The following is a 15568-nucleotide window of genomic DNA, read 5'->3' on the forward strand; positions in this document are numbered from 1 at the left end:
AGGGTAATTGGAAAAAAGTGACAGCAAACATCAGTCTTAATCAAATAAGAACATTTCTTATAAAGATGAGGAACAATGAAGGGCTATCCTTTATTGCTTCAGTTCACTATTATATTAGAGCTCTAACTCAAACAAAGAAGACAGGAAAAAGAAAACGCCAGAAATGAAAAGAAATAAACCATATATCAATTATTCACAAATGACTTTACTTCTAGGAGGATCTGTAGACAAAAATATTAGAATTACTAAAAGTTTAATAAAGTGTCTGGATGCAAGATACGTATAAACATCAATTAGACTTTTATCCTTTGCAAATATGACATCTCTTAAGGCATCCTGAAACTAAAGTGGCTGGAAACAAACATGTACATGTACCTAGGAGCATACAGAAAATGAGTAAGACCTAGTCACAAAAGTATACAACTTTCCCCAAATATATGGATAAAACACAAATATATGGATAGTGATACAATATTCATGCATAGGAGAACTCAACATAAACAATAAACTCAATCCTTTCTCAACTGACCTATAGATTGAAAGCAATCCTGGCAAATCCCCCACTGGTTTTGTTGTTGTCTTTGTCATTGTTCTTCCTGTTTCATAAATTAACTCTAAAATTTCTATAGAATGGCAAAAGTCAAGGACAGCCAAATATCACCCCGTAAGAGGAAAAAGGTAAAAGACCAAATATGAAGGTGTCACAGAGAATTACGGTAATTAAGAGCAGGCAACACTGATTCAGAAGTGGGCAAATTAAGCAAGACAGAGAGAAAAGACGCAGAAACAAACCCATGTACCTGGGGAAACAAGACGTCACAGGCTGGGTGTCCCAGATACATGGGAAAAACGGACTGTTCAATAAATGGTACTAGGAGAATCACTATTCATTATGCATAAAACCAACACTGGATTCCTATATCACACACAAAAATTAACTCCAAGTAGTTTTAAAATTCTGAAGGAGATCAGCCCTGGGATTTCTTTGGAAGGAATGATGCTAAAGCTGAAACTGCAGTACTTTGGCCACTTCATGCAGAGTTGACTCATTGGAAAAGACTCTGATGCTGGGAGGGATTGGGGGCAGGAGGAGAAGGGGACGACAGAGGATGAGATGGTTGGATGGCATCACCGACTCGTTGGACATGAGTTTGAGTGAGCTCCGGGAGTTGGTGATGGACAGGGAGGCCTGGCGTGCTGTGATTCATGGGGTCGCAAAGAGTCGGACACAACTGAGCGACTGAACTGAACTGAACTAAACTGAATTTTAAAATAGGTAAAAGAAGATGAGGGAGTAACTTATAACCTTGGGACACAGAAGAAAATCTTGAAGGAAAAGCTCTAACCATAAATGGGCAAGGTTGTCTACATAAAATACACTAAAATCAAGAAAAGCACCTTGTGAAAACATACAGCACAAACTAGAAGGTGATCTTTTTTAACACATGAAACCACCATTGTGAGTCTTCTGAATATGTAAAGAATGCTTTCAAGTCGATGAAAAAACATAACCCAACGAGAACCGACATCAAGGAGATGAACAGTCTTTTTACAGTAAATGAAACAGATGATAACTAAAAATGTGAAAGAAGCTCAAAACTGCTGGTACATTAAGTTCACTCTACTATTAATTTGTCAAAAATTAAGAAGGCCAATGACACCAAGTGTTGGGATAAGACAAGCGTGAATCTTAAAGGACACTTTTATTCACTGCTGATAACAATGTGTGTTGGTAAATTAACAAGGCGTTTTCTTGTAAAGTTGGTCATAAATTAGCCTTTCTTTAGTCCCAAACTCTCCTCCCTGGTACATAACCAAAAGAAAAAGAAATGGCATATGTGCAGCAGAGATATGTGCAAGAATATAAATAGCAGGATATTTTGTGACAGCAAAAGACTGAAAATAACTCAAACACCCACTGACAGGAGGAAGCATGGATGTTAACCTTATCAGATATTATATAAGTGAGATGAATAAATATAGCTGCACAGAACAAGGCTGTTAAATCCTAGAAACAAAACACTGAACAACATCATGACACAACTTTTAGTGAGTAGTATTATATATATTTTTAGGGATACAGACTACCAAAAACAGCAAGGAAAGATGAAAGGATAGTGCAGGGAAGGGCAGTCAGATAGATGAAAATGTCCACATCGGGGTCACCGTGTTGGCGATGATTTGTTTGAGACAGATTCATTAATTATACTTCATAACTCACGTATATAAAGTGTTATATATATCAGATCCAACCTATCAGATGTTTTTTAAAAGATATGATTAGAATGGTATTGTCTAATCTGGTTCAGATTTAAAATGGGTCTCTCTCCAGTGAAATGGTATCTCACCATCTTTAGATGGTGAAACTAAAAAACAAACTAAAAATTATTAGTGTTATTTTTCTGGGGAGGACAAAGAGATGAAGCATTTACACTTGTGTTTAATGATTTTTCTGTATTTTAATAATTTTACTACATTCATGTGAAGTGAAAGTTAAACTCGCTTAGTTGTGTCTGACTCTGCGACCCCATGGATGGTAGTCCATGGGATTCTCCAGGCCAGAATACTGGAGTGGGTAGCCTTTTCCTTCTCCAGGGGATCTTCCCAACCCAGGGATTGAACCCAGGATTCCCACTTTGCAAGCGGATTCTTTACCAGCTGAGCCACAAGGGAAGCCCACTACATTCATATATGTATTAAAAATATTAAGTAACCAGCTTAAATTGGTGACCTTCAGAAACACAGAGGCTGAGAGCAACAAGAGCTCCTCAGAGGATTCCAATGGACCACTGTTAATTTACTGTCAATGAATTTAAAGAAAACAGGGATGTCCGGGCTGAGCTGGTAGCCAGATCTCTGAATGGATGTCTTAGACCATGTCCACACGCCACCCCCACCCAAAGCCTCCATCCATCTCCCTGGCCAGGGAGACAGCTCTGGGTTCAAGAAGTCAAGAAGTTCAAGGAATCAAGAAGTCAGATTCAACTCCAATACCAGGTCTTAAGGTCTATGGATTTCATGATCCTTTTTAATTAACAAGACGTCCTTTAGGTCCTGTCCTATAAAAGAACAGGGTCATGTACTTATAATTTCTTCTCTATTCCAATGGAAACTTTTCGATTCTCTTAAAAAGAAAAGAAAAAAAAAAAAAGGACTATGAAATGCTTTCCCTTGGCTAGGCCCCTCTTCAGAGATTGTGAAATATGATTTTTCACCCCCAGCTTGGAACAATTTATACATGAAACATCCTGCTTCTTGTTAGTTCTCACATTCAGTTCACTCACTCACACAGTATGCTCTTCATTCTGATGTTTCAAAACCCCACAGTGCATCTGATTTTCTTTCTAGGGGGTGCTGGTGATAAGATTACACTCTCTGATGTTCACTTCAGCTTGCCCCACAATGTTGAACTTGAATTGGGCAGAGAGGATCTAGAACAAAATTGCAAAGTATCTTGTAGGGCTGACACTACTTGCAAAGTATCTGGTAGGGCCGACACTTCCTAACACATCTAGGGATGGCTGCCCCAGAGCCCGCTGGCCTCATGTCAGCCTCGTCTCTCCCCACACCAATCCTGCCCACTAATGGATTTAAAGTGATGCTCCTGAACTCTGCAAATAATTCATCAAGGTCAATATATATGGCCCCTCCCTCAGCTGGGTAGTGACTACTCAGGATATCTTTATATTTCCATAAAGCACACGCCAACCCCTCTTTATTAAAGAGGCTCTTTCAAAATTCCAGCCCAGAGAGGACACCATCCCACTGCCACCAACTTCTTGCTTGTAGACATCTCGCAAACCTAAATAATGTCCATTTTTAACCAAGCTCTTTTCCAAGACTTCCTATTCCTCCCTGCTTTCCTGGTGCTGTAAGTCCATCCAAAACCTTCTTTACAGGCAGAAGGTCAAGTGAGATGTGGAAGCTGGGTGTGCTGGGTTAGCTGGGCTCCACCATTTCCCAGCTGCATCATCCTGAAGTCGCTTTTGGTCTTAGTTTTCTCAGCTGGACCGTGGGAACAACAGTAGCTATCATCACAGGAGAGCTGTGTAAGCGAACAGTGCAGAGCACACATGGAGGTTCAAGTATAAACTCCAAGGCCTACACCAACTACAGCTGTGAGCAGACATCCTTTGTTATTTAATCTCTCCCTAGGCACGTGGACAGTGGCTTCAGGAGCCCGAGAATAAATCAAGATTATGGCTTCTTCCTGCTGTGCTGGAAGGCATCCCTCAGTCCCATCCTCCAAATTCCTACAGCCCTCCCTAGTAACCGGACCATACCTCCCCTGAACACAAAACACACATGACCATGGGAATGCTTAGCCCTCCTCACAGCTGTGCGCAGGGTGCTTCCTGTCATCTTGTTTGCATCTTCTGTGCTCCCAAGGTCTGCCCTCTCCACCCCGCCCTCAGGTCCCAGAGGAGGCTGCAGGTGGTCATTCTATTTGCATTTGGTTTCTGATCAGTAACGAATAGCTGAATGTTGTTTACACATCATGAGAATCGTGCCCACCCTTCTGGCACAGCTGGGACTTCCGGGTAGGTAGGGAGGCACTGCTGTCATTCCCATTTTAACAAAGAAGAAATCCAGGCTCAGAGATGCCAGTGACCTTCTCCAGCTCCGATTTCTGGGTGGCTCAGATGGTAAAGCATCTGCCTGCAATGCAGGAGACCCAGGTTCAATCCCTGGGTCAGGAAGATCCCCTAGCAACCCACTCCAGTATTCTTGCCTGGAAAATTCCATGGATGGAGAAGTCTGGTGGGCTACAGTCTATGGGATTGCAAAGAGAAGGACAGGATTGAGCAACTTCACCTTCACTTTCCCCAGCTCCTGGGCAGGAAGGGGTGAAGCTGGGCCTGGACCTGCCTTCTGACTCCCTGTGTCCACCTCTTCCCACCACAACACAGAGCTTTGAATCTGCTCTATGTGCCCCAAAGGAGAGATTTTCTGGTTTTCGTAGGGAGGAACTGAGCTACAGCCAACAATAACATTTTATAAGTACACAGGACTTTAGCACATTCCTCAGTTGTCATAAAATTACAGAAGAATTTTAAATAGTTGCAGAAGATACAACTTCTGGCATACTGGAAATATTGTCTTTTTAAAATAAAGTAGCAATAGTTGAAAGAAGTATAATTTCTAGTATATCATTTATTCTTTTAAATATCCATGAATAGCTAAAGCAATCCTGAGAAAGAAAAACAAAGCTGAACACGTCCTGATTTCACACTATATGTTGAAGCTACAATAATCAAAACAGTATAGTATTGGCATGAAACAGACACACCAATCAATAGAACATAATAAAAATCCTAAAAGTTTCTGCATGGCAAAGAGATCATCAACAAAATGAAAAGGCAACTTGTAGTATGGGAAAAAAATATTTGTAAACCCCCTATCTGATAAGGAAGGGGTTAACATTCAAAATATAGAAAGAACTCATATCACTCAATAGTAAAAGTACAAATAATCCAATTTTGAAATGGGCAAAGAACTTAAACAGATATTTTTCCAAAGGAGATGTACAAATGGCCAACAGGTAGATGAAGATATATGCTCAACATCACTACACATCATGGAAAGGCAAATCAAACCGCAAGATGTCACCTCACACCTGTTAGAATGTCTGTTATCAAGGAGACCAGAGATAAATGCTGACGGGGGTGGAGAAGAGGGTACCGGTAGACACTGATGATGGAAAGTGTAAACTGGAACAGCCCTGTGGAAAACAGTATGGAGGGTCCTCAGATTATTAAAAATATAACACACGATCCAGCAGTCCCATTTCTGGGTATACATCTGGAGGAAACAAAATCATTAACTCAAAGAGATGACTGAAGTCCCATGTTCAGCTCTACCCTCCGCAGGCAAGATGTTAGAAACAATCTCAGTGTCTGTTGACAGATGAATGGATAAATATATATATATATGGCATATATATGGTATAAATACAATGGATTATTATTCAGCTTTAAAAAAAGACGAAGTCCTGACATGGATGAACTGGTGGCATTATGCAGGTGAAATAAACCAGACCACATGGTATCATTTATATTGAAATCTAAAAAAAAAAAAACAAACAAAGGAAAACTCATAGAAACAGAGAGAAGAAAGGTGGCTGTCAAGTGCGGGGGTTGGGGGGTGGGGGAAATAGGGAGCGGTTGGTAAAAGTGTGAAAACTTTCAGTTATACGATGAATAAGATCTAAGGATCTAACCTATAAATGGTGACTATACAGGCCTCTGGTTTAAACCAATACATTCAGAAAAAATTTCAGAAAAAATATATTCACTTCAATACACCTCTCCACAGAAAATACCTTAATACATGATTTTATCATAACCATGTTTCAATTTTATGTTTGTCCATATTATTTGCATATTTATCTCCTTCCAATAGTTTAACAGATGAGAACAGTTTTCACTGTTAAGCCAATGAACCGATAAGAATTCCTTTCTATCAGGAAGATTTTACCTTATTTTAAATTCAGATAAGTGTGTTTATACACAGTTGATACATAGAATAAATTATGGAATATGCTTATAAAATAAGCCATTAAAATAAGTAAATTCAGGACTAAAATGAGATTGAGGTAAGTCAATTATGTTATGCAGTTTTCAATAAATGATAATGACCAGATACTAAAGATTTACTCACTGACATTAATCAAGCATGTTCACTGTAGCAGAAACCATTAAGTATCATAAAGGATGGTATTTCTTTGGTAAAAGGGCTTGCATGTGTTTGTGAAGCTCGGTTGTTAAGCTTTGGGTAATTAAAAAAAGAAAAAAAAAGTGCTGTATGCAGGAGGAAATGGCAACCCACTCCACTTTCCTTGCCTGGAAAACCCCATGGACCAGGGAGCCTGGCAGGCTGCTGTCCACAGGGCCACAAAGGGCTGGGCACAACTGAACGACTGAGCACGCACTCACTGTGCATTTTTTAAATTGAGAAGGGGAAAAAATTTCCATTATTCCCTGTTTTCCATCTTTTCTTTGCAACAGTGCCCAATGAATCTGTCCAAATTACTTTAAAAAAATTCTATCACTATGCTAACAAATCCTGATGGTTCCCGACCAGCCACAGGAGGGGGTCTAATCCAGACCTGCAGGGTCCAGCCCAAGGGGCCCTATTGCCTTCCACCCTCTGTCCCTCCCTTCTCTCCACTCAAGACACATCCCTTCAGCCGTGAAGGGACCTAGTACTCAGCACCTCTTTCTCAGTCTCAGTTCTGCTCCATCCTGCACTCAAGTTTTGGGAACTGGCATCCCACACCTGCTGGCCAATGTGCATCAGAGGAAAACATCAGAGCAGAAAACCCACCCACGGCTCCTCCTCCATCCCTCTGGACTTTGCACACAATAGATGCTCATCAACTGTCTGCTGCCTGGATGTCCAGAGAAACTCACAGCATCCTGGCACTTGCTTGTCTCTGACCAGAGGTCCTCGCTGCCGCTGGGCCCTGAGACATGCAGACAGTGAGAATGATTAGCAGACTTGCCCAGCAAATGCTGACTTGACAGCACAGCCTAGACCACAGCACATGTAGCTCTCAAAACAAACAGAACAACAGCAGCAAAAGCTCAAGAAACTGCAATGGAGACAAATGTGGAAAATGTGACACCATCACCATTTCTTTTACCGAGACCCTCAGCCACGGGATCTCAGAAGAGCATCTTTACGTGTTTCTGTTTCCAAAAATACTGCTGGCCTAACCGCCTCAGCCACTCTGAAACCAAGAGAACTAAAGCCAGGTATTGATATTTTCGATTCTAGTTAATCTTTTAAGCGACCTTTGCCTTAAAGCTTCACCAGCCAAGACTGAGCCCCGTGTCCCAGCTGCAGCTCTCAGAATGCCGGCCGTTCCCAAGGCCGTGCTAAGGCCAAGGCTCAGCTAAACTTTCTTTACAGAAGATTTCTTTTCTTATCGATGACATTCTCCAATTGGCGGGGAGGGGGGAAGGAAAAGGAAAAAAACTCTTGTTTCAGATTTAGCTACTTCAATCACAGAAGTGAGACCTGGGGGTGGCTTATATCCTCTGGAGGCTGTTTCTCTTTATAAATCCTAAACATTTAAAAATAGCTTTGCCTGTGCTGGAATGTCATTTTCTGGTATTTGGGCTTCTTCCACACGAATCTTTTTGTGACTATGAAGCCATTTCAGTTCTTGGAATTTGCTGGAGACCGATTCCCAAACACAGCGTCCTGGGAGGTGGGAGTGGGTCAATGCAGGGAGAAAACACAAGTCCACTCTGCTTCACAACGCCTTCTTTCCCAGAGTGCTTTCACGTTCCCCTCATACCCGGGGAGACTGTGTCTGAACCAGTCAGGGTACTGCAGAGATAGCTGCAAAAACCCTAAATCATTGCAGCTGAGGTCAAAATACACACACACACTCACTCAGTACCCAAGGCCTGTGAAGAAGTAGGGGGCCGTGCTTGAAAGGTCACACTTCCTGTTTCCTTGCAGTGCTGATGAGCCAGCTGGAGACCTCCCTTGGCCTCAGCAAAAAAAAATGTGTCAGTGAGAAATTAGCAACAGATTCCCAGGATTACTGGAGAAACGCTGGTAATGTCAGTACATGGTACACTGTCAGGGATTCCACAGGGATTCTCAAGCAGGCCCTTTGAGAGTGCAAGCGACAAGGCTGGCCTAATGGTTAGGACTCCACATTCCCACTGAGGGTTCAATCCCTGGTCAGGGAACAAACATGCTACTTGCCAAAAAAATTTAAAAATAAAGTGCAGGTGGTGAAAAGGCAAGGCCAGCTAATGAGGACTTGAGGCTGTTGGGGAGGGAATGTTGGAATTTAGCTTCCCTAAACTGCCCCAACAACACAAGAGATGACTCTACACATGGGCATCACCAGATCACCAAATTCAGATTGATTATATTCTTTGCAGCCGAAGATGGAGAAGTTCTCTACAGTCAGCAAAAACAAGACCGGGAGTTGACTGTGGCTCAGATCATGAACACCTTATTGCAAATTTTAGACTTAAAATGAAGAAAGTAGGGAAAACCAATAGATCAATCATGAATGTGAGTGAAAAGTCGCTCAGTCGTGTCTGACTCTCTGCGACCCCATGGACTATATAGTCCATGGAATTCTCCAGGTCAGAACAGTAGAGTAGGTAGCCTTTCCCTTCTTAAGGGAATCTTCCCAACCCAGGGATCAAACCCCGGTCTCCCGCATTGCAGGTGGATTCTTCACCGGCTGAGCCACAAGGGAAGCCCAGGATATGACCTAAATCAAAGCCCTTATGATTAGACAGTAGAAGTGACAAATAGGTTCAAGGAATTAGATTTGATAGACAGAGTGCCTGAAAAACTAGGGACATAGGTATGTAACACTGTACAGGAGGTGGTGATCAAAATCATCCTCATGAAAAAGAAATGCAAAAAGGCAAAATGGTTGTCTGAGGAGGCCTCAAAAATAGCTGAGAAGAGAAGAGAAGCAAAAGGCAAAGGAGAAAAGGAAAGCTGTATCCATCTGCATGCAGAGTTCCAAAGAATAGCAAGGAGAGATAAGAAAACTTTTATAAGTGACCAATGCAAAGAAACAGAGGAAAACAATAAAAGGGAAAGACTCTTGAGATCTCTTCAAGAAAATTAGATATCAAAGGAACATTTCATGCAAAGATGGGCACAACAAAAGACAGAAACGGTATGGACCTAACAGAAGTAGAAGATATTAAGAACAGGTGGCAAGAATTCACAGAAGAACTATACAAAGAAGATCTTCATGAACCACATAACCACAATGGTGTGATCACTCACCTAGAGCCAGACATCCTGGAATGAGAAATCAAGTGGGCCTTAGTAAGCATCACTATGAACAAAGCTAGGGGAGGTGATGGAATTCCAGCCAAGCTATTTCAAATCCTAAAAGAAGATGCTGTGAAAGTGCTGCACTCAATATACCAGCAAATTTGGAAAACTCAGCAGTGGCTACAGGACTGGAAAAGGTCAGTTTTCATTCCAATCTCAAAGAAAGGCAATGCCAAAGAATACTCAGACTACCTCACAATTGCACTCATCTCACATGCTAGCAAAGTAATGCTCAAAATTTTCCCAGTCAGGCTTCAGCAATACATGAACTGAGAACTTCCAGATGTTCAAGCTGGATTTAGAAAAGGCAGAGGAACCAGAGATCAAATTGCCAACATCTGTTGGGTTATAGAAAAACCAAGAGAGTTCCATAAAATCATCTACTTCTGCTGTATTGACTATGTTAAAGCCTTTGACTGTGTGGATCACAACTAACTAGAAAAATCTTAAAGAGATGAGAATACCAGGTATTCCTGAGAAATCTACATGCAGGTCAAGAAGCAACAGTTAGAACTGGACATGGAACAACGGACTGGTTCCAAATTGGGAAAGAAGTATATCAAGGATGGATATTGTCACCCTCCTCATTTAATATATATGTAGAGTACATCATGGGAAATGCTGGGCTAGATAAAGTACAAGCCGGAATCAAGATTGCTGGGAGAAATATCAATAACCTCAGATATGCAAATGACACCACCCTTATAGCAGAATTAAAGAGTCTCTTGATGAAAGTGAAAGAGGAGAGTGAAAAAGCTGGCTTAAAACTCAACATTTAAAAAACGAAGATCATGACATGCAGTCCCATCACTTCATGGCAAATAGATGGAGAAAGAATGGATACAGTGAGAGACTTTATTTTCTTGGTCTCCAAAATCACTGTAGATGGTGACTGCAGCCATGAAATTAAAAGACACTTGCTCCCTGGAAGAAAAGTTATGACCAACTTAGACAGCATATTAAAAAGCAGAGACATTACTTTGCTGACAAAGTTCTGTCTAGTCAAAGCTATGGTTTTTCTAGTAGTCGTATATGGATGTGAGAGTTGGACCATAAAGAAAGCTAAGTGCCAAAGAATTGATGCTTTTTAACTGTGGTGTGGGAGAAGACTCTTGAGAGTCCCTTGGACTACAAGGAGATCCAACCAGTCCATCCTAAAGGAAATCAGTCCTGAGTATTCATTGGAAAGACTGATGCTGAAGCTGAAGCTCCAATAGTTTGGCCACCTGATGCGAAGAACTGACTCATTGGAAAAGACCTTGATGCTGAGAAAGACTGAGGGAGGGAGGAGAAGGGGACGACAGAGGATGAGATGGTTGGATGGCATCGCGGACTCAGTGGGCAAGAGTTTGAACAACTCAGGGACTTGGTGATGGACAGGGAAGCCTGGCGTGCTGCCATTCAGCTGTAGCAGAGTCAGACACGATTGAGCTACTGAATGGAACTGAAAGTGCCCCGTATCCCCAGGTCCAGGCACACTGACAACCCACTGCTCCTGTCTTCCCAGCCAAGCCCTCCAGTGTCCTGGTACAGACAGCACTGGCCCTTCCCCTGCCCCTCCAGGCCACCCATCACCCAGCCTGACCTCCTCCTCACAACCCACATGCTCTCTCCTCAAGTCACCATGGTAACCTCCCAGTGACCTGGGTCATCTCTCTCCTGCAGACACTGTTGTTCAGGATGTCCTTTCATTTTTTCCCTTCTGCTCAGCCAAACAATATTCTGGTTTTTTTTAAATTTTCATTGGAGTATAGTTAATTTACAGTGTTATATTAGTTTAAGGTGCACAGCAAAATGAATCAGTTTTATATATATATATATATATATATATATATATCTCCATTCTTTTTCAGAGTCTTTTCCTATATAGCTTATTAGAAAATATTGAGTAGAGTTCCCTTTGCTATATAGTAGGCCCTTTTTCATTATCTATTTTATTTATAGTAGTGTGTATGAACCTAGAAATTATAATACTGAGTGGAGTGAGTCACAAAAAGACAAATAGCACATGATATCACTTATATGTGGGATCTAATTTTAAAATGATACAAATGAACCTTTTTACAAAGAGAAACAGACTCACAGATCTTGATATTTTAAGTCTTGAGCTACTGTGTGCGTAGTTGCTCAGTCATGTCCGACTCTTTGCGGCCCCATGGACTGTAGCCTGCCAGGCTTTTCTGTCCATGGGATTCTCCAGGCAAGAAGACTGGAGTCGGCTGCCATAAGCTCCTCCAGGGGATCTTCCCAAACCAGGGATCGAACCCAGGTCTTCCTCAGACGGTAAGGCGGATTCCTTACCGTCTGAGCCACCAGGGAAGCCCAAGAAGACTGGAGCGGGTGGCCTATCCCTTCTCCAGAGGATCTTCCCGACCCAGGAATCAAACCGGGGTTTCCTACATTGCAGGTGGATTCTTTACCAACTCAGCTACCAGGGAAGCTACCGTGCATGCTTTCAAGTCCCCAGCTGAACTGTCTAGATAAACACACAATCACACGGATGGGGGTCTTTCCATCTGTGGCCATGAGCTCCACGTGGATTCACACCAGGGGATCACGCCGCATCTGTCTCTCCCTGGAGGTCTCCTCACTCTTTCTCTTTTTCCCCAAACTAATAAGACCTCCTGCACCACGGAAGTCTCACCTGAAGACTTCACTTCCAATTTCACAAAGAAAATAGAAGCAATCACAAGAAAATGCCTCTTCTGAGCACCACACGTGTCTGTCATGTAGTCCATCCCCACCAGTAACTATCTGTGTTCCTCTCTAAACAACCCCACCTGTACACAAACACCTCTCCCTCACCTACTCAAGACACAGTCCCAGCAACCCTCTGTCCTATAGTAACATTTTTTCCTCTCTACTAGACCATCCCCACGGATGTGTAAACAAAGCTAATGCACCTAACTAAAAACAAATTCTCTCAGCCTGACTTACCCCACCAGCTACCATCCCATATTCTGCTCCCCTTGGCAGCAAACCTCCTCCAAATTGTTGTCAACAATCTCTGTCTCAGATTCTTCCCTCCATCTTTCCCTCCAAACCCATTCTCCTTGGCCTTGGTTGCCATAGCCACCAGACCCACATGACATTTTGCTGTTTTTACTGAAGCCACCAATGACCCGCATGGCACTGGTTCAAGAGTCAGTTCTCCGTTTCCACCTCACTTGGCCTGTGCACACACTGGGCACAGCTCATCATTCCCTCCTTCTGAAATGACTGCATGTGGCTTTCAGGCAGACTCCCCCCTGGATTTCCCCCTTTCTGCCTGGGGCTTGCTTCTTGGTGCTCCGAAAGCTGGAAAGTCCCAGGACCCAATCTTGAAAACTCTTCTATCCCCAGGATCTTATCTGACCTTATTCCTTTAATAACCACAGACCAAAGATCTCCGTTGTATCTCCAGCTCAGACCACCGTCTTCAACTACCAGATCTGGATATACCTGTCACTCAGCCTCTCCATTTGGGGGTCTTATAATCTCAAACGCAATCTGTTCAAAATTGAACCCCTTGTGGCACCACCCCCTTGCCACTACCCTGGCGGAGTTCCCCATCTCAGGTGGTGACAACTCTCCAGTTATGCAAGCTAAAATTGTTGCTATCATGATGGACTTTCACTTCTTCTCAAGCCCTACATCCATTCTGCCAGGACACCTTAAGGGCTCTTTCTTCAAAATATATCCAGAATGTGACCACTTCCTGCTTTTCATGACTACCAATGGAGCAGGCCACTGAATTATCTCTTGCTGAATTACTAAAGTGGATTTCTCTAATGACCTCTAAGTGGCCTCCTGGTCTTCCCCTATCCTCTAACATCAGTGCCAGAATGAGCCGATTAAAACAGATCCTGTCCCTTCTCTGCTTAAAACCCTGCACTGATTTTCAAACCTAGAATTGCTCCAACGGTCCACGATGCTAAAACATGGTCAGTTCTCCACTGTCTCCTGACCACCCCACACCACCTGACTGCCTCTCGGTGTTCCTGGACTCTGGGCCTTCACACATACATCTTCTTCTAACTCCATTTCTCTTGTCCCAGATGCTAACTGGCTAATTCCCAGTTCAGTTCAGTCACTCAGTCATGTCCAACTCTTTGCGACCCCAAGGACTATACCACACCAAGCCTCCCTGTCCATCACCAACTCTCGGAGTTTACTCAAACACATGCCCATTGAGCCAGTGATACCATCCAACCATCTCATCCTCTGTCATCCCCTTCTCCTGACCTTATTCCTTTTCAAATGGGTCAGCTCTTCGCATCAGGTGGCCAAAGTATTGGAGCTTCAGCTTCAACATCAGTCCTTCCAATGAACACCCAGGACTGATCGCCTTTAGGATGGACTGGTTGGATCTCCTTGCAGTCCAAGGGACTCTCAAGAGTCTTCTCCAACACCACAGTTCAAAAGCATCAATTCTTCGGTGCTCAGCTTTCTTTATAGTCCAACTCTCACATCCATACATGACTACTGGAAAAACCATAGCCTTGACCAGACGGACCTTCGTTGGCAAAGTCCCACGGTTCCTTAAATTCCTGTTTAAATGTCAGCTTTTTAACGAGACCTCCCAGAGCACTCCATTTAAAACTCCACCCCTCTAGAGCTGGCAGCTTTTTATTTTCTCCACGACACTTACACCTGGGAATGAAACGTAAAATTCACTCCCTCACGCGGTGGAGCAGACACGGTCTGTCTCTTGGTGCCTGTCCCCACCCTCACGTTCCACTCACATCCCGCCATCCGGGAACTTCCAAGAAAGCAGAAGGGTTGGAGCAGCACCGGGCACAATGCAAGTGGCTCAATGCATCTCTTCTAGGTGAATCCATGAATCATGGAAACCCTGGAGACACCACTTTGATTTTCTAAACCTGTTTCCCAGTCTACAAAACCAGACTGGCAATATCAACCTCATGAGGTTGTTAAAAGCAGTAAATGAGGACCTGGGTGGAAATCTTCATAAAATATTAATTACTATAATCACTTAACATAATATGCTAAGGACCATCCTCAAAATTCATTAAGGGGAAGCAAACTAGGCAACAGCTTACATGGTGTGGTTTAAGAGGTTTAGAAAAACTCATTCAGGGTCTTTCGCAACAACTGCCTGAGATTCCACCTAAAAGACATAAATCAAAGTTTTCAAGCTTTCCTTTTCCAAATTCAAAGTTACCTCTGAAATGTCCTGATGGGAGGAGAGGAACGGTCTTCCGGCCAAATTCCAGGGTCCCCAGAGGCTCAGCTGGCTCGCCCTCTCATGGCAGGACGCCCTCCTGGAGAAGGGGGAGGAGGTCTCTGGCACTGGGGTCCCTGCAGACCTGGGGGATGGGGAGAACACCAGACTCCGCCGAATGCTGACCACCTGGGGACAGGAGAAGGGTGCAGGAGCTTAGTGAGCAGGTCTGGGCGGGGGGCGGCAAACATGAACATGCCCACTCAGCACCCTCCCAGCATCAGCCTTTCCAATCTCCAACCCAAGAGGGAAAGCCTGTGAAATAACCACTGAAGTCTAGGCAGATTAATCTATGAAAGTATTACAGTTCACTGGAAGAGGAGCTGAGGCTTATGGTGTAAGTAACCAAACTCCACCACGAGGTTAACAGATACATTTGCCAACACAGACAATTTTCAGATGACTAAGTGTCCCTGGTCTTCCTTTCCACCCCCTCTTTCCCCAATCACAGCTATACAGGTTTGCCCTAACTGGACTCCTACAGGGAGAGGTTTAGGTCCATAGAATAGCAAC

The 15568-nt window shown here is 43.2% G+C and overlaps 1 protein-coding gene and 1 non-coding gene across 6 annotated transcripts in view; one reads left to right on the forward strand and one right to left on the reverse strand.

Moving 5' to 3' along the window:
- Nucleotides 1-15568, reverse strand: part of RNF144A (ring finger protein 144A) — a 128776-nt gene that overhangs the window by 81185 nt on the left and 32023 nt on the right. For 3 of the 5 annotated variants that reach the window (XM_061433387.1, XM_061433385.1, XM_061433381.1), the window contains one exon: nucleotides 14996-15184. The exons of 1 other annotated variant lie outside the window; for it this stretch is intronic. Coding sequence is in view for 1 of the 4 variants with exons in the window: in XM_061433381.1 (XP_061289365.1) it covers nucleotides 14996-15184 (189 nt within the window). In the remaining 3 variants the exon portion in view is untranslated. Of the gene's footprint in view, nucleotides 1-14995; nucleotides 15185-15568 lie in introns of those variants that run through there. One more of the 5 variants, XM_061433382.1, reaches the window with a different exon arrangement.
- TRNAC-GCA (transfer RNA cysteine (anticodon GCA)) lies at nucleotides 4629-4700 on the forward strand. Its single transcript has one exon. It is a non-coding gene; the product is annotated as a tRNA-Cys (tRNA).

This window comes from Bos javanicus, chromosome 11, assembly GCF_032452875.1.
Source record: "Bos javanicus breed banteng chromosome 11, ARS-OSU_banteng_1.0, whole genome shotgun sequence".
NCBI classification, from domain to species: domain Eukaryota; kingdom Metazoa; phylum Chordata; class Mammalia; order Artiodactyla; family Bovidae; genus Bos; species Bos javanicus.